At 43.5% G+C, this 25,142-nt stretch overlaps 1 protein-coding gene across 2 annotated transcripts in view; it reads right to left on the reverse strand.

Moving 5' to 3' along the window:
- Positions 1 to 25,142, reverse strand: part of STOX2 (storkhead box 2) — a 456,320-nt gene that overhangs the window by 51,839 nt on the left and 379,339 nt on the right. For both annotated transcript variants that reach the window (XM_030191511.1, XM_030191510.1), the window contains exons 2-3: positions 22,079 to 22,231; positions 505 to 2,764 (exon numbers count right to left, since the gene is read on the reverse strand). In XM_030191511.1, the coding sequence (XP_030047371.1) occupies positions 505 to 2,764; positions 22,079 to 22,231 (2,413 nt within the window). The remainder of the gene's footprint in view (positions 1 to 504; positions 2,765 to 22,078; positions 22,232 to 25,142) is intronic.

The raw sequence follows: 25,142 nt of genomic DNA on the forward strand, positions 1-25,142 counted from the left end.
GGACGATTTTGTTTTCATCCAGTGAATAATTACCACAGGAACAAGACAAATTTTGGAGATATGGCATTTGTTTTCTCTCTAAATATATTTCTCACAAGCTTACTCGGCCTTTGGCTGTAATTTATATAAACTTTTAAAAAATTAGTAAAACTGCACTACCACGTGATTTTTGAACAGAAAGGAATGAAACACAGCAGAGCTGATGACAAGAACATTAACACAAAGCCGAATTACACATAGCTGCGCATTTCAAGTTGCCCTTGAACATGGCAAGGAAAAGCTTTAGAATCACGTTTAAAAACTTTAGAAATTGATTAGCAAGCTTGACAAAGATCTACTGAATTTTTGCATGCTAATGTATATGATACATGCAATAAAACTCAGAAAATGAATTTTCCTGAAAATGAAACAGGATCAATAATAATTTGTAATTCAAAAGGTCAAAAATTAAACCTTAACAAATGGATCTAACAAAATCAATGAAAGTTAATTTTTCAGCCCTACCGTGGTGAATTGAACCCACTGTCAACAGTGATGCTACTGCTATCCATACTGTCCAGCCGAGCAGAGTGAGCGACTCTATGGTTGCTGACATTTTCTGTTTCCTTTGGGTTAAGAAGTGTGAGGTTCTTCTCAAACTTTCTTTGCAGATCCCGTTCTTTCTCCCGCTCTAGCAACCACTGCATTGTGCCTACATCATCCCGATTCTTTTCTTCTTCCGTGTTCTTGTGTGCTCCTTCCTCTGAGTCATCGTCAGAAACATTGTAATAATCAAAAGAGGCTTCCTGGTTTCCAGTTGTCTCTTGTTGTCTCTGTGACACTGGCAGAGTCTGAGTGACTGAGGTGGTGATAGGTTGTTCAAAGTTGTCACAACTCACTGGCAGTGTGTCAGAGAGTATGTTTTGGTGGGATTTTAGCAGTGGCACAGCAGACCTGTGGAAACTGTTCGCAGATAAACTGTTCTGCAGAGGTTTAAAGAGAGTATCTTTGCTGAATATTTCTTTCCTTTTATCAAGGCTGCTTGATTCTGCATTGTAGTGTTGTTGCACTAGTCGTCCATTTGTAATAACCTCTGGAGTTTGGCCAGTAGTTGACACAGTTGTTGCCCCACTCGGCTCTTTAGGTGATTCTTCTTTACATTCCCCAGCTTCTCTAGCTATGTGTTGGGGCTGCCTATCAGATGGAGACAGTTTCTTTATTACATCTGATAATTTCAGTGTATCATGATCCTCTTTATTCTTACCTAATGGGGATGGTGCAGTAAGAATGGTCTCACTTGAGGTGTTGCATTGAAAATAATCATCAGCTGTTTTACTTGTACTCGAATTGAGCTCGGTATAGGATGGTAAACTTTCTACAGGATTTTTTTGTTCTATTAAATTACAAGAATTTGGGGTTTCCACACTACCGCCAACTACATCAGGAATACAAGTCTCTTTATAAATCTGAGCACCTTGTTGACTATGAGTGTGGGAAGGCCTTAAGGTACTGTCATCAATATAAAACTGGTTAAGTGATTTTTCATCAGGGCTACAGATTTCAGCTATACCTTCGGGTGTACTTAAAGTAGCGCCACCTAGAGGTCCTTTGGAATTATCCACTGACCTAGATCGCTCCTTGGCTTTGTTTGATCTCTCATTCCTTGACCTTCTGTCCTGTGTATGGCTGTGACTTCGATGAACTTTAGAGTGGGAGCTTGCCCTTGAAGGCTCAGGGAAAGGCATTTCCGTTCTCCTTTTGGCCAATTCACCAGATACATCCCATTCTGGAGTTACAGGAAAATGAGACTCAATCATGTTAGGATTGCTATGTATGAGAAAATTATCTCCTCCTTTGCGTTCCATTACAAAACAACCTTCCCGGGGTGACCTGGTTCGGGGATCATAAAACTCATATTCTCTTTCACCAGGTATTTCCAAATGGGAACCATCAGATGGGTCCCCTTTGGATGCCCGGGTCTTGCTGTGTGACCGGGATTTCCCATGAGATTTTCTGTGATTCCTGCTCTTTTTGCTTCGCCCACTATGGTGAACTGATGATCCAGCTTTGCTTCTCTGAGCTTTTTCTTCTTCAAGTTTTTTCATTAGTGCAGTGTGCCTCACAACATTCTCCACAGTTAAGTCTGGGTTAATGCGTCTAATAATCTCCATTTCGACTTCCCTAGGTATAGTGGTAGGTGTGTCCTCATCTCTCAAAGGCCATTCTTCAGGAGGAAATTGAGCTGAAAAATTGGCTAGTTGCTTTGTTTTGTCCTTTTTAAAGCTTAGCCTAAATAATTTAAGTCCAAATTTTTTAGATGGCTTTTCCCCGTCTTTCGGCTTTGTAAGGGTCTCTGTTTTATAAGAATAATTTACAGTACTTTTACTTTTTTCAGTCGGTGGAACCTGGCACATAGAGGGAGGACAATAAGGGTCCTTGCAGTCTTTTGCTGATTTTCTCTGTAAAGTGGATGCATGCATACTGTGCATGTCTTCTCTGCAACAATGACAAGAGTCGCAGTGGTTTTTAGGTAGCGTTCTCTCCCTGATACAGCCTGAAGTGGAGGGAGTTATAGTTCCTGCTTGTGGGGAGGTACATTGAGATCTATCAGGTATCCTTTCATCTAAATGGTACCATTTACTATTAGTTCTTATGAGAGATGGGGTGATGAAATATGTTTGTGGGGTCACAATAAAATAGCCATCAGGAGTTGGGTAGATTTTTCTCTCTCGCACCAGCATGTTCAGAGTATGCCGCAGTATCTCAGGGCTTGGGGTAGGGACACCTGGAAAAAAAGAGAAAATACATACTGAATAATCTACATTGTGTTTTCTTCTGAAGTAATACAATTTTGTTAACACTAAAGTTATGTGAAGGGCAATTCTATAACTAGGAGCTCATGGGTATGTGCCCCTTTGCAAATGTAAGAGTAGGAAAAAGTAGCACTTATGTGCGTAAGTGCTATTCTGTAAGGGCATGTGTGTGTTACAGCACGTAACTGCAAGGGGATACACAAGTAAGTGCAGCATGGGTGGGGTTCCAAGTTATATGCATCCTTGCCACATTTACCTGCAGTTTCACCAGGTCTGCATTGCCTAAATGTAAAGCACATCAATACCAGGCTATGCTAGTATTTTATAATGGCATCTTGGTGTCCAGATGCTGTTATAAAATAGGTGCTCACTTCACTCCATCAGGAGCCTATAAGGAGGCGCCCACTTATAGAATTGCCACCACAGTATTTTCCAGGAATCAAGCCATTTCATAAAAGCACATATTTTACAAGCCTACTGATGCCAGAGAGATTTGCTTCAAAGATACCTGTTTTCAGAACTACTCAGCTGCAGCTACAATAAAATGCTGAGAATTTTTTTCCTGTATGCTCAGATTTAATTGCTCAAACCATTTAATATACTATGCAGCTTCCAGCCTGGCTGAAGGTGAATCATGAGGTGCAAATCACTGTGGTGGATAGTGTAAGTCTCAAGCTATGGTACATCTACCCCTGGAGGTACATCTGCCACAGGAAGCGGGTAACACCAGCAAACATCCTACTTAACAGTGGCAGGCTGCACTTTTTCCACCACTGCAGGAAATGAATTGCAGAAGATGCGGGAAGGTGGCAAGAGATGCATGCAGGAGTGCTGGTTTCATACCTTCTCTGTCTCCATTCCTACTACTGTTGTTGCTGGAGTCTTTGCCCCCCTCCCACCACTGGAAGCAACAGGAATGGGATTTAAGACACGGGGGGGGGGGGGGGGGGGTGCTGGCCTAAGACATGCAGAGATACACAAACAGGAATTTGTAGGGCAGGAGGATAAGGCATAAGGGATGGGGCAAGGAAAGGAGAGTAGAGGTGTAGCATCAAGATAGGAACAGAAATGGGAATGCAGGGAAAAAGGGGGAAGAGAAGGCGTGAGGGGGTTTAGAGGCACAGAGGGGGAAGTTTGGTATCAGTAGGGGAAAAGAGAAAGGATGGGGTAGAGAGATGGGAACATGAGTCAGAAAAAGAGAGAGGAATGTGGGGTGAGGTGCTGAATCTGGGAACAGAGCAAGAGGAGGAGTGGTTGGGGGCAAGTGGCAAGTGAGAAGAAGGGGATGGGGGCAGGAAGACAGAGAATAGAGTAGAAAGCTGGTGGTAGGAGGAGATTTGAGATGAGGATGGTGGGGGCAAAAGGAGACCATAAGAAGATGGTAGGGGCAAGAGAAAGCATTAGAGAAGGGGTGTTTGGGGCAGGGTTAGAGCATGAGAGGAGGAATGGTACATCAATGTTCCAGGAAGAGATAGTGAGCAGAGGACAGTCCTAGCTGAACTGGTAGCACGTGTGAGGGGAAAAAGAGAGTGGGGATTCAGCCTACCTGTTGGGAGGAAGGAGTAAGAAGTAGAGTTGGGTCCTTTCTATCCTTCCTCATCCCCTCCTCCCAGCAGACAGGCATTTCCTCTTTCTTTCACCAAAGGCACAATGTCAGCCCTCTTCTCTTCCATGAGGGAAAAGAGAGAGGAGTATGGGATAAGGGACTGGAAGCCAGGAATGAAATGGGAGGCAGAGAAAGAAAAACTGCTGAGTAAGGAGTGCAGAAAAGAACAGGATTAATGGGGGAAGGTGATAGTGATATTGAGTGGAGAATGAAGAACTGAGTCAGGGTAACAGAGAGGCAGGAGAGCAGGAAAGAGCAGAGTGTGGGACAAGTGGGTAGCAGGGTAAGAAGAAGGAGATGCCACTGGACACAGTGTGAAGGGGAAAAGTGGACTGACAAGATTTTGCTGGTAGGTGTCAGGCAAGGGTGGGGGCAGGGAGAGAGAGAGGGGAGTAAAGTTGTTTGGGTGTGGGGTAAGAGGTGTGTGGTGTGAGGTGTTCAGTTTGGGGAGAAAGCAAGAGGAAGGCTGACTGGGAAGAGACAGTGAGCAGAAGGGGGAACACTGCAGAATGAAAGCAGATGAAGAGTGGGGGAAACCAGTAGTAATGTTTTTGTGGGAATTGGGTGATGTTGTATTGGGGATGTCAAGCCTCTGTTGATTTTGTGAAGGGTAGGAGAGGTAGTGTTCAGTCTGCTGAGCCAGTCTTGTTGTTGTAGAAGGCCAGCTTTCCCTTTTCTTGTTGGACTTCCTTTTCTTTTTCTCACCTTCCTTCCTGCTCTCTATCTTTCTGGCCCAGGTTACTCCTTCTCTCAAAACCATGGTGGTCTATCCCAAAAGACAATTTACTAATAACTGAGATACTGTGTCCAAAAATGGGAGGAGTACAAAGCCTCAATCTTCCACAGCTCAGAATTTCTAACGGGCCATGTTGGGTCCTTTTCCAATAAAGTTGTTACAGTTCACCAACTTCTGCCTCGGCCTGCCATCTTTGGGTTTTGCTTATATTTAGGTGCCAAGATTATAGAATGAGGGGATAAGGGTCCAGAAGCTAGGGACTGAACTTTGGCCTTTCTCCCTTGACATTTTGAAATTACTCTTTGAATTCTCTTTCCTTGTGGATTAAGAAAATCAGAACTGATCTAGGATGTTTTCACCTGTGCTTCAATGAAACATAGAAAAATGAAAGCAGATGAAGACCATATGGCCCATCCAGTCTGCCCATTCATGCCATCTACTCTCCCTTCCAGTCTTTTACATATTTTATGTACTTGTCATAAGCATTCTTGAATTCAGATACAATTTTCATCTTCACCACCTCCACCAGGAGGCCACTCCACAAATTCACCACCCTTTCTGCGAAGAAGTATTTCCTCAGGTTACTTCTGAATCTATCCCATTTCACCTTCATCCAACTCCCCTCATTTCAGAGCTTCTTTTCAATTGACAGTCTTGCCTCCTGTGCATTTATGTCACGTAGGTATTTAAACATCTCCATCATATCTCCCCTCTCCCACCTTTCTTCCAAAGTATACATATTGAGATCTTTGTCTGTTCCCATATGCTTTATGACAAAGACCACTGACCATTTTAGTAGCTACTCTATGGATCAACTCTATTCTATTCTATATATATATATCTTTTTGAAGATGCAGTTTCCAGAACCGTACATAATATTCTTAGTGAGGTCTCACCAGAGTCTTATACAGGAGCATCATCACTTCCTTTTTCCTGCTGGCCATTCCTCTCCCTATATATCCAGCTTTCACCGTCACCTTTTCTACCTGTTTGGCCAACTTAAAATTATCACATACAATCAAACCCAAGTCCTGCTCCTTTTTTGTGCACAAAAGTTCTTCACCCCTAAACTGTACCATTCGCTCGGGTTTTCACAGTCCAAATATCTGGATAGTCACAGGGGATACCTAAATAGAAAAAGAATGGAAACTCAACATGGCTGTTGAGGTGTAATGTTGGGTAAGAGTAGTGGGAACGGAGGCCGATGCCCGACAGACTTCTACAGTCTATATCCCACTAATGGCAAAAGATTGAAAAAAGATTAGCCAAATCCAGCATGGGGGAACTGAGGTCAATACCAGACAGACTTCTACGATCTGTGTCCCACAAATAGCAAAAGACAGGTGAAGCTTCAGAAACTCCAGTGTTGTAGATCACTTTATTGTCGTGTTGCGAGTGAAGGTACTGTGCAGTTCAAGGAGGAGGGAAGACATCTTGACCGGTAAGTTGAATACTATCAACAATACTTGTGGATGATATATGGTTACAGGCAAGACTCCATCATGTTTGGCTGCCTATATGGTTGACATGATGGAGACGTGACAATAACATCCTTTTCCTCAGAGTGAGCTCCATTTATCACTACCCTCTGTCACCGTCCACTCAACCAGTTCCTAACCCAGTCAATCACTTTAGGGTCCATACTGAGGGCACTCAGTTTATTTACTAGTCGTCTATGCAGAACTGCGTCAAAGACTTAGATAAAATCTAAATATACCACATCTAGCATGTCCCTCGATTCAATGCTTGGAGGGGCATAATTGAAAGTGGGTGCCCATCTCCGTGGGCGGCCATGCGAAGGGGCGGGACAAACCGTATTTTCGAAAAACGAGGGGCGCCCATCTTTTTTTCGATAATACAGGTTGTGCAGGGCAAATGCATTGGATTTGGACGTTTTTGAGCTGGACGCTATCGGTTTTCAGCGATAGTGGAAACCAAAGGCGTCCAGCTCAAAAACGAACAAATCCATGGCATTGGGTCGTGGGAGGGGCCAGGATTCGAAGTGCACTGGTCCCCCTCACATGCCAGGACACCAACTGGGCAACCTAGGGGGCACTTTTACAAATTAAAAAAAAACATTTAAAATAGCTCCCAGGTGCATAGCACCCTTCCCTTGTGTGCTGAGCCACCCAAATCCCCCCCAAAACCCACTGCCCACAAGTCTACACCACTACCATTGCCCTAAGGGGTGAAGGGGGGCACCTACATGTGGGTACAGTGGGTTTTGGAGAGCTCAACATTAACCACCACAAGTGTAACAGGTGGGGGGATGGGCCTGGGTTCACCTGCCTGAAGTCCACTGCACCCACTAACAACTGTTCCAGGGACCTGCATACTGCTGTGATGGAGCTGGGTATGGCATTTGAGGCTGGCAAAAAAAGTTGTTAAAGTTGGGGGGGGTTTGGTGGGAGGGGGGTTGGTGACCACTGGGGGAATCAGGGGTGGTCATCCCTGATTCCCTCCGGTGGTCATCTGGTCATTTAGGGTACTTTTTTGGGACTTGTTCGTGAAAAAAAAGGGTCCAAATTCTCGATAAAAACGGCCATTTATTTTTGATTATCGGCCGAAGGCGCCCATCTCTGCTCGGCCGACAAACACGCCCCAGTCTCGCCTTCACCACGCCTCCGACAACTTTGTTCGTTCCCGCGAAGGAGTGCAGTTGCAGGCACCTAAAATCGCTTTCAATTATACCGATTTGGGCACCTTTGCGAGATGGGTACCCATCTCCTGATTTGGGTCGAAATATGGGCGCCCATCACTTTCAAAAATAAGGCCGTTGGTCACCCAGTCAAAGAAATTAATCATATTTATCTGACAAACCTGCCTCTAGTGAAACCATGTTGCTTCAGGTCCTGTAATCCATTAAATTCCAAGAACTTTACTAATCTCTGTTTTAAAAGCATTTCCATTAATTTACTTACCACAGAAATCACTTACTAGCCTATAGTTCCCAATCTCTTCCTTACTTCCGTTTTTGAAGAGAGGGACTACATCTGCCCTTCTCCAGTCCTGCAGGACCACTCCTGTCTCTAAAGAAGTTTTGAAAAGGTCAACCAGCAGAGAGTCACCAGAACTTCTCTAAGTTCCTTTAGTACCCTCAGATGTATACTATCTGGCCTCCATTGCATTGTCCACCTTTAGTTTAGCTAGCTCCTCATGAACATAGTTCTCTGAAAATCATTCAGGAACTACCATAACTCCATTCCTATTGAATATACCTGAATATTCATCACTTTAATTAGATGGCTTCCTGTAAAATAAAATTAGTTTTTCTACCTGTTGTTGTCTGGTCATTGTATTTTTAAAATCATGTTGGTCTCAGGCTCTGGTTTCTGCTTCTCTCTGTCTTCTCTTAACTCACTCACCAGGTTCTCCTCGCCATTTGACTTCTTTTCTCTCTCCATGTCCACCATCCATCTTCTATTTCTGTGTCCCTATCGTCCCCCACATTCAGCATCGCCCTTCTGTGTCCCTATTGCCCCCCACATTCAGCATCTCCCTTGTGTGTCCCTATACTTCCTTGTCCAGTATCTCCCATATGCTCATATCCCAACATCCACCATCACCTCTCTTTCCTATTATCAACCCTCTGTGTCGGATAAAATCTCCCTTGTGTCTGGCATTGTCCCTCTATGTCCATATACCATCCCCACATTGCATCTCCCTTGTATGTCCCTGTGCCCCCCCCCACCCCTGCACATCATTTCACCTCTGTTTCTGTTACCTCCCTCTGTCCAGCTTCTCCCACACCAATGTAACTCTCTCCTCTCCAACCCAACCCTGCTTCTCTCCTTCTCTTCCCCCACCCATTCCAGTATCTGGTTCACCTGCTTGCCCTCTTTTCCTTTCTCCTTCCTGTTGTTCAATATTTAACTCCCTCTTCCTTCTTCCCCTTGGTCCGGCATCTCTTTCCCTTCTCAATAGCCACTCTCTTCCCAGGGTCCAGCCAGCATCTTTCTCCTTTCCCACCAGTCCCCCTCCTCCTCCCATGGGTCCAGCCAGTACCTCTTTCCTTTCCCTCCATCCCCTTCCTCCCCCCAAAGGTCCAGCCCCTACCTCTCTCCTTTCCCACCAGTCCCCCTCATTCCATGGGTCCAGACCCTTCTCTTCACATGAGTAACTATACAAAATGTATTCGTGTCTAAATTGTTTATGCTAAATTATCCAGATTTATAGTTTGAATGAAACGTAACCTAATACCTTTCAGTTCTTATCACTAGACGAACTTTTCCTTCCTATAACCTAATCCATTCTGTCTCCTCTTCCTCAACTATGTATTTCTCCTCTCCGGAACTGGTAATCACCACTTATGGAACTATGTAAGCCACATTGAGCCTGCAAACAGGTGGGAAAATGTGGGATACAAATGTTATAAATAAATAAATGTAAATAAATGAGTCCAGCCCCAGCATCTCTCATTTCCCTCCAATCCCTCCCTTCCCGTCGGTCCAGCCCCCACCTCTCTCCTTTCCCTCCAGCCCCTCTCTTCCCATGGGTCCAGCCATCCCCTATTCCTTTCCCTCCAGTCCCCTTCCTCCATAGGTCCAGGTAGCACTTTTCGCCTGTCCCTCCCCCATGGGTGTCACTCTTATTTGACGCTAAACAGGAAGCTGCAGTAGAGAGGATGGGACTTGGCAGGAGGAAGGTCATGGAGCTGGCCTGTATGAATTGCTGCTGGCTAGCTGCAGGAAATGTGTAAGTGACTCCAATACATCCTTGAGTGACACCCACAGGGTAGTAAAACGTTTTGTTCCCGCATCCGCGGTAATTTTTTTTAGAGTGTTGCCATTACATGGTTTATCTGCAGTAACAGTAACCATGTCATTTTCTAATGTCTATCCCATGCATTTTTAAATTCCGTCCGTGTTTTTATCTCTGCCACCTCCATCACCCTTCTCTGTGAAAAAGTATTTCCTGATGTTACTCCTAAGTTTACCATTCTGCAACCTTAATTCATTCCACTTCTCCATCCCTGAAAAAGATTTGTTTGTATATTACTAGCTTTCAAGTGTGACTCAAACATGCAAAGGAGATTTGAGTTGGTAGGTGGGTGTGCCCATATTGATTCAGAAACAGGTGTCTTGTGTGTGTAAAATGTGGTTTAAGATTTTCAAAACAGATTTGGCTGTGATACATGATGATCCAGTTACTATTTGAAAAAAGGAGCGGTCTATTGGTTAGTGCAGCATCCTGAGAACCAGGGGGACTGGGTTCAAGTTCCACTGCAGAGCCTTGTGACTCTGGGCAAGTCACTTAACCCTCCACTGCCCCAGGTACAAAATAAATACTTGAATATAATATGTTAACTGCTTTGATTGTAACCACAGAAAGGCAGCATATCAAATTCCATCCCCTTTCCCTTACTAGTAACAAGTATGCTCCAAATGAATATTGTCACATCTTCTTTTTGAAGCTGGTGAATAGATTGGCTTGAAAGGCTGAATTCCTTAATAGTTTGTCATGATTTTAATTGTGTTGGAACCAGCAATTGATAGATTGTTACCTTCAATTTCTCAGAGAATGGGAATGAATAAGATCTCTCCATTACAAATAGATCGTTAGATCTTCTGGATTTGTGGAAAATTTACACCCTCCTAGATTTGTCGTCAAATGGCAAAATCTCCTATTAGGATCCCAAAAGGCACAAAAAGCATATAGTTGGTGAATGTAACAATAAAAACAGCTCAGCAGCTAGCAACAGGATAAAGAGAGTGTCCCTTCCTTTCTCAATAGTATACTTTCACCAACTATATGCTTTTTGTGTCCTTTGGGACCCTAATAGGAGATTTTGCCATTTGACGACAAATCTAGGAACACGCTTTGAATGACAAATTCCTGGCCTGCAAAGGCTTACTGACGTTCGACACCTGAGGCAGGCGCGGTTGAGTGCCAAAACACGGCCCGTGTCGGGTCCATTTTTATTAAAGATTGTACCATTGTTCAGTTCTTCAGGCCTTTTTCTGCTTTTCTTGTGCTGTATAACAGTATACATACCTTGTTAATTCTAGCAGCCAGTACTTTGGCTAATATTTTGTAATCAAAATTCAGCAATGAAATTGGGAAATAATTGGGTCTCGACCAGGCTTCAGTATTTCTATGACCACAGCCTCATTAAAGGAATCTGACTCCATCCATCTTTTTACAGTCCCCCCTGCACCCATACTGCATCCACCTTTTCAAGCCCCCCCCCCCCCACTCCATCCATTTTTTCCACTCCCCCCCCCCCGCCCCTGTACAATATAGGTGATACTTTTTACTAGAAGGAAATCACTATGGGCCCTTTTACCAAGCTGCAGTAAAGGGGGGGGGGGGGCCTGCGGTAGCATCAGCATGCGTTTTTGAAGCGCGCCAAGGCTTCCTTTTACCGCAGTGGGTAAAAAGAGGTGTTTTTTTAAACCAAATGACTGTGCGCTAATCACAGAGATTGGTGTATGGCCATTTCCAGGGGGATCTCTTACTGCAACCTATTTATGTGATGGTAACGGCTCCTGCGTTAACCGGGCAGTGTGCGGTGCTGCCAGATTACCACTGGACAAGCCCTGGCACTCCAAAAATATTTTTGTAGCACTGTAAATGGCACGCACTGGGGATAGGAACTACCACCGGGCTCCTGTGGTAGCCCGGCGGTAGTCCTGCTTTGGCGCACAGCAAAACCGGTGCTTTGTAAAAGAGACCCTAAGTAAGAAAAACATAAAGGCTCTTTGTTTTCTCTACTATAATTTAATGAAAATACTGGATTATGCTGAAATTCTCGATAATAATTAGCAAACATATTGTTTAAATTATGACAAACTTGCAGAATTTTGAATTATTTTGCGCAGAATTTAGAATTTTTTGGCGCAGAGTTCCGCCAGGAGTAATACCTTTCTATTGATTCTCACATATGATCCTAACAAAGCACTGTGATGGCTGGCAGACAATTCAGGCCCCAACCCAAGATCTGGTAATATAATCTTGGATAGCATAATGAAGATCCCAAGATTGAAAATGATTTCCTTTCCAATTTGGCATAATATGAATTTAAAACTGGACACAAGCCCCTTGGTCACAATGACAAGCTTATGGGAAATGGACAATTAGTTAATTGATCAAGCAAAACCAATCCTTCAACTTTTTTGGAGTTACAAAGGAAATATGAAAGTCCTTCATTGCAGCTCTCTTCCAATCATTGTGAAAAACAATCATGCATAGCTAGGTTCTGTATAAGAAAGTATACCCAACTGCTTAGACCAATTATGCACTGTTACTTCAACTGAGGGTCAGCCTACTTCCATCTTTTCTATTGGGGTTGACAGATTGAAAGATATTTCACGAGTGTCTAAATACTTCGGATCTACTTTATCCACTTTGAGTTGTATGTGATCTTGGATACATTGCTCTCCTCTGTATAACAACCATCACAATACTCCTGAAGCAGGCATTTTGACGCCAAAACACAGAAGCTGTGCCGAGCTGTTTGAGTTGTTCTAATAAAGATCACCTCTGCACTGGTGTCTCCCTTGGTTTTTTGGAAGAGCCTCTCTACCCTACTCCCTGGACCCTCTCCATCTTTTACAGCATCATGCAAAAATAATTACCCAGCTAAGAGTAGTTGAGAAAACATCTGGGGAAAAGATGCTAAGGTTTAAGAAGATACAGTTAACTGGGAAAAGTTTTGAGGACTATTAAAAGGCCCATCACATCTGCTGCTCTTAACCAGTCCCTTTGGGGTCCTTTTATGAAGCTGCAGAAAAAGGGGGGCAGCACTGGCGTCAGTGCATATTTTTCTTGTGCACCAAGGCCCCCTTTTACCACAGGGGGTAAAAAAGACAGGTTTCACTTTTCTTAAAGAAATGACTATGTGGCAAGTGAACCACTTGCTGCGCAGCCGTTTTGGGAGGGGGGTGGAGAGCACTTACTGCTATCCATTGAGGTGGTGATAAGGGCTCCCATGCTAACCGGGCAGCACGCGAAACTGCCTGATTACTGCCAGGTATGCACTAGAGCTACAAAAATTGAAATATTTTTGCAGCACCAGAAATGGCATGCGCTGGAGGAGGGAACTACTGCCAGGCTGCTGCGGTAGCCCAGCGGTACTTCCCTTTTAGCAAGCAGTAAGCTCGCATTGGGCTTACCACCACTTCATAAAAGGGCCCCTTTATTTCTTAGTGCATCAGGGAATTTGGACTCCCACGGAATTATGGAAAGCAGGGCTATTCAAAGGTAATGCTTGCTCTTACTGTTCCAGTGCTACTGGTACACTCCTTCTACTGTTATAGGAATGCCAAGCACTACTGGGATTTTGGCTGGATGTTTGGCATTGTATTCAAGATGGTTTGCATTTTAAACAAGAGTTAACCCCAGTGATTTTAGTATTTAGATCCTTCTGTATTTTGGCAGATTTAAAATGGGTGGGAAACTTTTGAATAGTTTAATATTTATTGCAATACAAATGGTCTTGGCACACTGGAAACAGGCTGACCTTCTAAATTACATGTAGTGGTAGAATACTGTATGCTTAACATATAAGTATGAACTCAAGACAGAAGGAAAAAACAACCAGCTTTAAATACGTTGCTCAGGTCTGGAGTCCTGTAACATGGTATCTGGCGGATCAACTAGCCCAGAGGCAGCAGGGTTCCTGAACTAGAAATATAATTGCAGCCCTCATTAGTGAGCTAGGAGTGTTTAGTCCCAGGTGTCTTGATTATATTTTCTTAGGAATGTAGATGGTAAAATTCAATAAAAAAGACTGAAAAAAAATGGTGAACATGCAGACTTTCCTCTGTGTTTGCAGTATGAGAAGATGCTGGAAATGCTCCAGTCAGTACAAAGGTTTTGCAGTTATCACATAAATTTTGTCAATTCATATGTGGTAACTGTAAAACTAGGGGTGGGCAATGATAAAAAGTTTTAATTGCATCAACCATGCAATCAAAAATTTTAATCGTGAAATTAATTGTGCTTAATCAAGGCATTCATTTTGGGCACATGCTTTTCAAGGCACCCTGTCAAAAGAAACCGTTCAAAAAAAACAGACAAAAAAGTTCCAAACAAAAAACTTCCCGACATAAAAGTCCCTGACAAAATAGACTCCTGACAAAAGGGTCTGATGAAATAGATTTACTGAGAAAGTCCACGGCTTGTCACTTGAAAGTCCTGGCACCTGCCTAGGCTTGACTTCACTATCCACACTTGGTATCTAGTGAGAATCATAAATCTGCTTGACAAGATAATCCAGCTTTATTAAGGAGGTTTCCCTGCCCTGTTTTGTGTAGAGTCTATTTTGTCTTGGGTTTTTTTTTGTCATGGTCTGTTTTGGTTTTACTCTGTTTTGTTGGGGGTTTTTCTTGTCGTTTTTTTTTTTGTCATGGTCTATTATGTCGGGTTGCCGCTTTTCAAATATAAATATTTTTTAACATTGACCCAAACACCCTTCTGAACAGATGCTCAGTGTGGCTGATTATCCTTCACAACATGCTATTCAATTAGGTGTGGGCAAAGATTAAAATTTTTAATCAAAATTAATCATGGTATTAAAAATCTTAATCATATGATTAGTCATACCTCTGGGCTGGATGGCTTGGTACTAGTAAATCCCCACTGCATGAAAATTTTTTAAACCTGCTGAATATAATGAATAGTTGCATACACACACACTTCCTTCCCACAGCACATTATTCCCCCTCCCCTCCATACAGGTACCTTTACCTTTCTCCTCCCCTGCTGCATCCTTCCCTTGTACATAGATCCAAGTGTATCCTATTCTGCTATTAAACCTGTTACCCCTCACACACAGACACCAATTTCTCTCCTCTCCTGCTGCTGACCCCCCCCCCCCCCCCACAACACAAATCCAGCATCCCCCCTCCCCCCGGCATTTATGTGTCTCTTCATAGGGTCTTTGGCAGCAATTCCCACATGCTACTTGCAACTGATGCTGATGTCTTCCCTCTGCTACATAATGGCAAGGTGAAACAATGCTGTTATGGATAAATAAATGTGTTTTATCATATTCCACTTTGGCTCCAACAATTGCTCAAAGTATTGATAAGAATTGGCATGTTTTACAACCACATGATGTATTTAAGGATGGACCCTATATAGCATTTTCTAGCAACAAGAATTTGGCCAGTTACCTAGTGCCATCCAAATTTAACTCTTCAAGGAACCAACTTTGGGAGGAAGGAAGCCACATTACTTGTGGTAGATGTCATGTTTGCAGTATTTCTCTCTCACTCAGTGGGAACATCCAGTCACTGGGCAATATACCATCTTTCAGCTATAACAGCATGTAAATAGACGTTTGTGGTGAATGTGATCATGTGCCCATGTAAAAAAAAACCTGTATATTGGTTGTACTACTAGACCAGTTAAATTGAGGATATGTGAACATCGGAGCCATCTTAACACTCAAGAGGTGATGGCCCCTATGGTTGCTCACTGTGTGAAATTCAACCCATCAATGTATTCATTTCACATGGTTCATAACAGAACAGATTTCTACTACAAATGAGGGCGGACAGAACAGCTTTCCTCCTATCAAGGGAACAATATTGGATATTCACTTTACAATCTGTTAAACCTGAAGGTCTGAATGATAGTACTAAGTGGTCAGTAGTAATCTGCGTTTGTTCTGGTATGGACAAATATATTTGTTTTAATGATATCATGTTGATTCTTTTTTAGAGTGACAATGTGGCACTGTTGAGGCTAATCATCCTCAATATCCATCAGAAGACACCAAATTTACTTGGTTTTTGGGCTGAGTGAAGTAACATTTGGGGACTACTCCTGAGGAAGGTATATTTGAAACGGGGACTCTGTCGAGAGGTGACCTATTCTGCAATTAAGATAAGTTTTTAGTCCTATTTGAACTGTTTGAATATATACATATTAACTGAGATGGCATTCCCATTTGGGATTTGATTGTTCTTTATATTGATTGAATACAGGATATATTATGGATAATTATGTTATGGATTTATTGATATTATTATTATTATTTGTTGCATTTGTATCCCACATTTTTCCACCTATTTGCAGGCTCAAAATATATTTGTTTTGAGCCCTAAGGAAGGTATCATCATGTAAGGAGAGCACTTTGAACAGCCTGTTAAATTAGGGGCTCTTGGATTTGGGTGCATCCTTACTGAAATCCTTCCTACATTTTACATTATTTTGCTACAAATTGGATTAATTAATATCCTGTATTAATCTCCTTATTGATCTGATTGTTCAATACATATAAATAAGTTTGAACTTCTTACTGCTGTATCTTATGTGTTTGGTTTCCACTGTTTAGAATAGTTTCCCCAGCTTATGGAATTTTCTTCCAGTGGAAATTAGAAGTGAAACAAATTATCTTGGTTTAATGGCTTTCTGATGGCTCATCGTTATATCGTTAAGAAGGATGGTTTTTTTTCTGAAGGCTGGAGTCCCTCAAGTGGGGTTCCACAGGGTTCCCCACTTTCTCCCTCCCTTTTCAACTTTTTAATGCAGTCTCTGGGTGCTATTCTTGATCAAGCTAAGATAAAACATTTTATCTACATGGATGACATCACTGTAATTTTATCTGTTTCTCAACTATGGTCAGATATGTTATTTCATATTAGATCTTGTGTTTGTATGACAGAAAACTAGACTTCATTTCACAGGCTTAAACAGGCTTTCAGAATTTTGTTAATTTGAGTCACTTCAATATTATTTTTCTAAGCTCCATTGGTTACCAGTTGCTGAGAGAATACAGTTCAAATTATGTATTACTACTTTTAAAATTCTTACAGGGGAAATTTCTGATTATATGCTGAATTTGGTATCATTGTTATGAGGATATTCCTCTAGATATAATACTCAAAATCTTTTCAACTTAGATTTCCAAAGTATAAGAATTTAAAATCTATCAAACATCTTACTTTGTCTATTCAGTATCAGTTAGCTGTCCTCTGGAACCAACTCCCAATGTCTTTGAGGTCTTGTACCCATTACCTCCAATTCAGAAAGTATTTAAAAGCCTTTAAAATCCTGTTTTGTAAGGCATGTTTATCTAATGTTTAGTTTATGGTTTGTTAAGGTGGCATTTTCAAAGTTTACTACTATTTTGTTTTAATTATTTGTAGTTCCTGGACTGATTGTTCCAGCTCTTGCTTATTGTGATCTGTCTTTGAACTGAACAGGTATAGGTGGAATACAAGAACTAGTGTGTGTTTGTGTGTATATATATATATATATATATATATATATATATAAAGTTACAGCCAGTAATAAAGGCTTGGTTATTTGCTAAATATTAATGAGTGAGTTATTAGGTACTAGTAAAAATGGCCTGTTTCTGGCGGCGATGAAACGGGCGCTAGCGGGCAGGGGACTCCCTTCCCCTCCCCTTACACGTGTCTCCCTGGTGGTCTAGAGGTACCTGTTTGGTGGGGGCAGGAAAGAAAGAGCCCCCTCTTTCCTGGCCGTAGCGGTGGTGGTAGCTTCCTTGCTGCATCGTGTGGGAGTCCGGCTCTTGGCGTTTAAAAATGGCCGCCGAGAGTTGAAGTGTCGCGATGCAGCTTGAACTCTCGGCGGCCATATTGAAACGCCGAGAGCCGGACTCCCACACGATGCAGGCGCAGCAAGGAAGCTACCACCACCGCTATGGGCAGGAAAGAGGGGGCTCTTTCTTTCCTGCCCCCACCGAACAGGTACCTCTAGACCACCAGGGAGACACGAGTAAGGGAAGGGGAGGGGAGCGGGGAGGTGACAGGGGGGGAGGGATGTTGCTGAGAGTGAGTGTGGTACCGTGGGGGGGGGGGGGGGGGTAACTTCTAAGGGGCGGGGCTATGTGGCGAAAGGGGCCAGGTTGATGTGGACGTCGTGGGCGGCTGGGAGTTTTTGGAAGGGGAGGAGTAGGGAAACACGCGGCTCCCCGTGCGTTAATTAGCCTTGTTTTCGTGTTCCGCCCTCGACATCACGTTTTGTACATTTTGTACAGCGCTACGTAACCCTAGTAGCGCTCTAGAAATGTTAAGTAGTAGTAGTAGTAGGGCGGGGCATGAAGATGTTGTGGCTTCACCACCATGAAACCATGAACCGGTGTGTGAGTGACTTCAGTGACGTCAGTGTCCTCAGAACGTTGAGAGTGCGTTTTATTATAGTAGATGTAGGATCTTATAATATTATTGCTTAATTAGTTAATCATGCCCCAACTGTACTACTAAATCCCTAGTTTATAATCAAGTGATTGAATTAATTTAAATTTGTTTTCTTTCTGTACATCATGTGCTAATGGGATCTGATAGTATATAAAAGTTTTATTTATTACTCACTGAAAGAAGGCCAAATAGAAACCAACAATTACAATTTAAAAATCACAAGTCTTATTTTAGGTACACTATGAAGCCTTTCACTTTTAAGTTTGCAATGCTTAAAAAGTGGAGCTGTGGCCAAGTGGTTAGAGCACCAGTCTTGTAATCCAGAAGTGGCTGGTTCAAATCCCACTGGTACTTAAAAGTAGTGCTGTTGATTAATTACCATTAATATGTGTAATAAATGCATAAATATTAATAGCGATTAAAATAATTAATGATTTAATGCATGCATGCAGTCTGTGGGCTTCATTGAGCATCCACACCCAAAGACTCCTCCCAAATGTATCCATCCCCTCCAGACCAACCTCCCCTCCCAATGAGTATCCATCTTCTCCCAAAGACACCCCCACCTACTTGAAGGATGCCATGGTGGTCAAGGGTCATGTGATCCACAGTTGCTGCTGCCCATGTTGTCTCTTGGTTCAAAGTGAAGGCTGCAACCTTTAGCAAGAAGTCTTGCAAGACTACTGCTAAAGTTCTCAGCTACTATTTTTCAGGTACACCTAGGGAGGGCCAATGGGTCTTTGGCAGAGGATTTGATTTATTAATTTGATATGATGCTTAATACATTAAGTTTTAAAGTGGTAGATGTGCTTGGCGGGTATCTTTGGAGGGGACGTTTGGGAGGAGGGTGGATATGCTTGGGGGTTCTTCTGAGAAGACTTTGGCAGGGGGCTACAGGAGAGGGTCTGATGCTCTGGAGGGGCTTCAGGAAGGGAATGGTGTTCCTGGGGTGGGGGGGGGGGAGTTGGAAGGAAGGCACATTCTTGGATAGGGGAGTTTGGAAGGGTGAATGTTCTTGGGAAAGGGTTCTGGGAGGGAAGATGCTCTTGGGTGTTTTGTTTAAAATTTTTTAAATTGACCAATTAACTGAGATTAAATGTTTTGACTGAATAACTTGCACATAATGCTGTACTTGCTATACTTGCACATAATGCTGATTATTATGTAGGGTTCCTTTGAGAAGGGTCATACTTTGCTTAGCTTCTTTATTGTGCATTTTAAACCAACAATATCATAACAACAACAACAGACTGCATGTTGCATGGCATCTCTCATTGTCTTTGGATAAACTGACATATTCACCATAAACTGATCCAATCCTTTCCATTTCTGTTGAAATTTAAGCACTTGATGATGATGCTCCACCACCACAACTGCCTATTTCTTGTTAAGCAGACTGCATTCCACAACATATGCACATCTAATGCTGTATTATTACACCAGTTGTTGATTGCTGATTTCAAAGTCAGCATCCATAACAGATCTACCATGGCTGCTTCTTCTTTCCTTAGCACAGCCTTTAAACTTATTGATTTAAGTATAACGATTTTATAGGTGAGCTGCTTTATAATTTGATAAATTACACAGATGAGCCCATACCTCTACCCAAAACAGTTACAGGTTGGAATAGAAAAACAGTGTATGTGGTAGGGTTCCAATATCCTTGTTAGAAGGCCAACACGTTCGAAACTTCTGAAACAATCTTTGCCAATCTGATTGGAGTCCGCAAGATTCGATAGGCCAAGCAGGTACATAGATTATGTTTTAGATGCTGAGGAAAACATACTTAGCAACTGTATTTCAAAACATATCCCATTATTGCTCAGAGATAACCATATCCAATTATTTTCTCAGACTTTCTCCAACCCAGCACACCTGCCAAGTGTTGTACTTCGCAGACATGGTTAAAACAAAATGGCTGCTGTGACATCTAGCAGCTGCACCCCTACCCCCAGTACTGTGGATAGGCCCTCCTAGGTTTATCTTCACATGCCCTGGTAGTCTAGAGGTCTTCTAGGCAGGAGCAGTCCCCAGTCACTCTTGCCATGCCTTCTCCAGCCTCATAATGGCTGCCATGACCTCTAGCAATAGTCTCATGGTACTACTGCAGTACCATGAGACTGCCATTAGAGGTTGCAACAGCCACTTTGAGGCCAGAGCTGAAGTGAACAGAAGTGACTGGGAATCGTTCCTTCCTGGAAGGCTACTAGACCACCAAGGCATGTGAAGATATGGGTTGGGGGAGTGGAACTTTTCTAGGCAAGATGTGGGGGGTGTGAGAAAGGGTGTTTTTTTTGGCAGAGGGGGAGGGGTCACTGTTCTTCGTGACGAGGGCTGGGAGGGGATGCTGTACTTGTCAGAGGGGGGAGGGTGGAATTGGTGATCCCCTTGTGCGGGTTCCAGCTGATACTGAGCCAGAACCCATATAAATGTCTTGTGGTTCCTGAATGAATATTGACCAGGACCCACAGAAGTCCAGGCAGCCAGCATATGAATGATCAGATCTAGATATTCAATGCCAGTGCCTGGACATTGCCCAACACTGAATATCTGGATCTAATTTAGCCAGCAACGGTCAGTGCTTAAAAAAAAAACTGCCTCTGGCTGAATACAGACCTTGGCTAGGATTACTATATTTGGTCCTCCCAAAAAGAGAACACATGTCCCGCCCCACCACACTACCCCACCCTGCCCCCTATCGCCACACCCCTTTCACCCCCCCCCCCCCTTAAGGGTGTCCTCCTCTCCCCTTACTCTACTGCCCTGGTGGTCTAGTGACCTCTTCGGGGCAGGAAAGTGCCCCCTCTTTCCTGCCTGGAGCGCTGCCCTGCATCCTGTTCCCCTTGCAATGCTGAGTGCTGATGGCCCCGCCGCTGATTCTAAATGGCTGCCGAGAGTTAACGTGGCCTCGCGAGACTTCAACTCTCGGCGTCCATTTTGAATTGGCGCCAGGACCATCAGCACTCAGCATTGCAAGGGGTACAGGATGCAGGGCAGCGCTCCAGGAAGGAAAGAGGGTGATCTTTCCTGCCCCAAAGAGGTCACTACACCACCAGGGCAGTAGATTAAGTGAGGGGAGGCTAGGATAGGACACCATTAGGCCCGCCCGCCAGCCTGCCTGTTTGTCCGGAAATCTGGACAAACGGGCAGGCTGGCAAAATCCACCCGGTTGCCCGGCCATGTCCTCAAAAAGAGGACATGTCCAGGTAAAACTGGACATATAGTAACCCTAACCTTGGCAGTGTTTCTTCAGTACTGGCGATGATTGTAGAGCACTTGTTAAGGAAGCGATTTTGACTACAAAACCTGAGAAATTATCACATTTTTGATGTGATTTAACTTTTTGGCTGAACTCAAGAGTTCAATACCCCTTGACCTCTGATGCAGTCAGATGCATGCTGAAACGCGGCCTGTGCTGGGTCTTTATAATAAAAAACTCTTGTTTGTTCCATTCTTGAAGGCCCATTTGTGCTTCTTTTTTGCTGAATACAGACAAACATTTTTTTTTATTAATGTATTTTGCTTTCAATCTACAAAGGCAGATCTAATAAAATAAACACCAGGGGTCTGGCATTTGCTAGATATGGTACGAATCTGTTAGGGACGATACTGCCATGTACAAAAACAAAGTGTATACAACATAAAAACAAAAAATGGCAATTAAGAAAATTAGTTTACAAAAAATAGTTTTCATTGACATACAGGAGATAAAAACTGCAGGGCCCTAATATCAGGTACAAAGTAAAAGAGAAAAGGCATGTCTTAAAAAACAATTTGAAAATGATGAAAAATGACTGATCAAACTAGTCTTTGCTGAAGTGGTAGTTACCTGGAAAGCAGATTGTTAAATGCTCCATTAATGCTTCTTGTGTGACAGCTTTTCTTGCAGAGTTCATTGTAGAAATGGCCAAGCAAAGGATTTCTCCGAGAGGAATGAACTGTGACTGACTGATAGGAGACATACTGATTGGCGACACATCACCTGCAAAAACCAAAGTATATGCTTTGAGGAAACATTTCACTTCAAACTCTTCTGAAGACAGTGGCTCCTAAACTGAAGGGCAGGGCCCATTAGTGAACACCAGAAGCCTGGCACACGGTCACAAGATGAAACAGCAATATGAGAACATTCAAGTGAAAAGGACAGCATGATAGAAGTTTCTGTATAATATTTTTAAACTTAGAGAATTATGGTGAACATTTTAAAAGGTGTAATAATCTCAGACTGTCTTGATTTCAAAAAGGATAAAATCAAGTAAAGAACTGTGGTATCTGGATATGTTACTGATTGAAACACTGTAATAACTCCTCAGGGAGACCTTACATACAAAAAATGTCAGTGAAATACTACCGATCAAAGCTGGAACATCAAATATCGGTGCTTTCCATGTAAAACAAGGTTTAATTTCAGCAGCAATGACTAGCAGTGATTGTAAAAGCAGAAACACTAGCAAAATATTTATAGACAATTCAGCTGGTCCATAAACTAAACCAAATCATTAACATTCCTCCTATCTGTTATGGTTTGCGCCACATTCCCAGATGGTGTATCAAAGCTCCTCTTTTTAGATACTCACATTACTATGAATCTGTGCAGATCTGCATGCTCAACAGAACCCCCATGTAGGCCTTCGCAAAGAAGGAGTGCAAAATGAGGACAGAATGGCCAGGTAAAAATAAGAGAAGGCCTGAGCATAAAAAGGTGAGGATCCCTTTTCCCAAAATTATGTAAAGCTACACTGAAGTAAATTAGAAAAAGAGGATAACCTAGGAATAAGTTCCAGAAAACTAAATACTAACAAGACTAAAGTTCTTTTGGTTTAAAGATGCTAGAGTAACTGCTCCTAATACCATTTCTCTATCATCAGGCAAGTTTTTACTCCTAACCCCTATTCACTTGTTCAGTACCCATGTTTGTTTTATCACTCCTACCTTAGGTAATCCCCTTGACCCTTATTTGTGCTGTTTGTCTGTCCTGATTAGATTGTAAGCTCTAGGGACTGTTTCCTTACATGTTTAAGTGTACAGTGCCGCATGTGTCTAGTAGCTCTATAGAAATGACAAGTAGTAGTTATAGTAGAAGATATAGCGAATGATACATACCTGTAGCAGGTGTTCTCCGAGGACAGCAGGCTGATTGTTCTCACGACTGGGTTGATGTCCACGGCAGCCCCCACCAACCGGAACAAAATTTCGCGGGCGGTCCCGCACGCAGGGCACGCCCACCGCGCATGTGCAGCCGTCTTCCCGCCCGTGCGCGACCGTTCCCGCTCAGTAGAATGACAAGCAAATGATCAAAAACGCAACTCCAAAGGGGAGGAGGGAGGGTAGGTGAGAACAATCAGCCTGCTGTCCTCGGAGAACACCTGCTACAGGTATGTATCATTCGCTTTCTCCGAGGACAAGCAGGCTGCTTGTTCTCACGACTGGGGTATCCCTAGCTCTCAGGCTCACTCAAAACAAGAACCCAGGTCAATTGAACCTCGCAACGGCGAGGGTAGAACAGAAATTGACCTACGAAGGACAACTAACTGAGAGTGCAGCCTGAACAGAATAAATTCGGGTCCTGGAGGGTGGAGTTGGATTTACACCCCAAACAGATTCTGCAGCACCGACTGCCCGAACCGACTGTCGCGTCGGGTATCCTGCTGGAGGCAGTAATGCGATGTGAATGTGTGGACAGATGACCACGTCGCAGCCTTGCAGATCTCTTCAATAGTGGCTGACTTCAAGTGGGCCACCGACGCTGCCATGGCTCTGACACTATGAGCCGTGACATGACCCTCAAGAGTCAGCCCAGCCTGGGCGTAAGTGAAGGAAATGCAATCTGCTAGCCAATTGGAGATGGTGCGTTTCCCGACAGCGACCCCTTTCCTATTGGGGTCGAAAGAAACAAACAATTGGGCGGACTGTCTGTGGGGCTGTGTCCACTCCACATAGAAGGCCAACGCTCGCTTGCAGTCCAATGTGTGCAACTGACGTTCAGCAGGGCGGGTATGTGGTCTGGGAAAGAATGTTGGCAAGACAATTGACTGGTTAAGATGGAACTCCGACACCTCCTTTGGCAGAAACTTAGGGTGAGTGCGGAGGACTACTCTGTTGTGATGAAATTTAGTATACGGAGCATGAGCTACCAGGGCTTGAAGCTCACTGACCCTGCGAGCTGAAGTAACTGCCACCAAGAAAATGACCTTCCAGGTCAAGTACTTCAGATGGCATGAATTCAGTGGCTCAAAAGGAGGTTTCATCAGCTGGGTGAGGACGATGTTGAGATCCCATGACACTGCAGGAGGCTTGACAGGGGGCTTTGACAAAAGCAAGCCTCTCATGAATCGAACGACTAAAGGCTCTGCAGAGATGGCTTTACCCTCTACATGCAGATAATAAGCACTAATCGCACTAAGGTGATTCCTTACTGAGTTGGTCTTGAGGCCAGACTCAAGTGCAGAAGGTATTCAAGCAGGTTCTGTGCAGGGCAAGAACGAGGTTCTAGGGCCTTGCTCTCACACCAACCTCCTCCACTTGAAAAAGTAACTCTTTTTAGTGGAATCCTTCCTAGAGGCAAGCAAGACACGGGAGACACCCTCAGACAGACCCAACGAAGCGAAGTCTATGCCCTCAACATCCAGGCCGTGAGAGCCAGAGACTGAAGGTTGGGGTGCAGAAGCGCTCCGTCGTTCTGCGAAATGAGAGTCGGAAAACACTCCAATCTCCACGGTTCTTCGGAGGACAACTCCAGAAGAAGAGGGAACCAGATCTGACGGGGCCAAAAAGGCGCTATCAGAATCATGGTGCTGTGGTCTTGCTTGAGCTTCAGTAAGGTCTTCCCCACCAAAGGTATGGGAGGATAAGCATACAGGAGGCCGGTCCCCCAATGGAGGAGAAAGGCATCC

The sequence above is a fragment of the Microcaecilia unicolor genome, chromosome 2 (assembly GCF_901765095.1).
Source record: "Microcaecilia unicolor chromosome 2, aMicUni1.1, whole genome shotgun sequence".
NCBI lineage: Eukaryota > Metazoa > Chordata > Amphibia > Gymnophiona > Siphonopidae > Microcaecilia > Microcaecilia unicolor.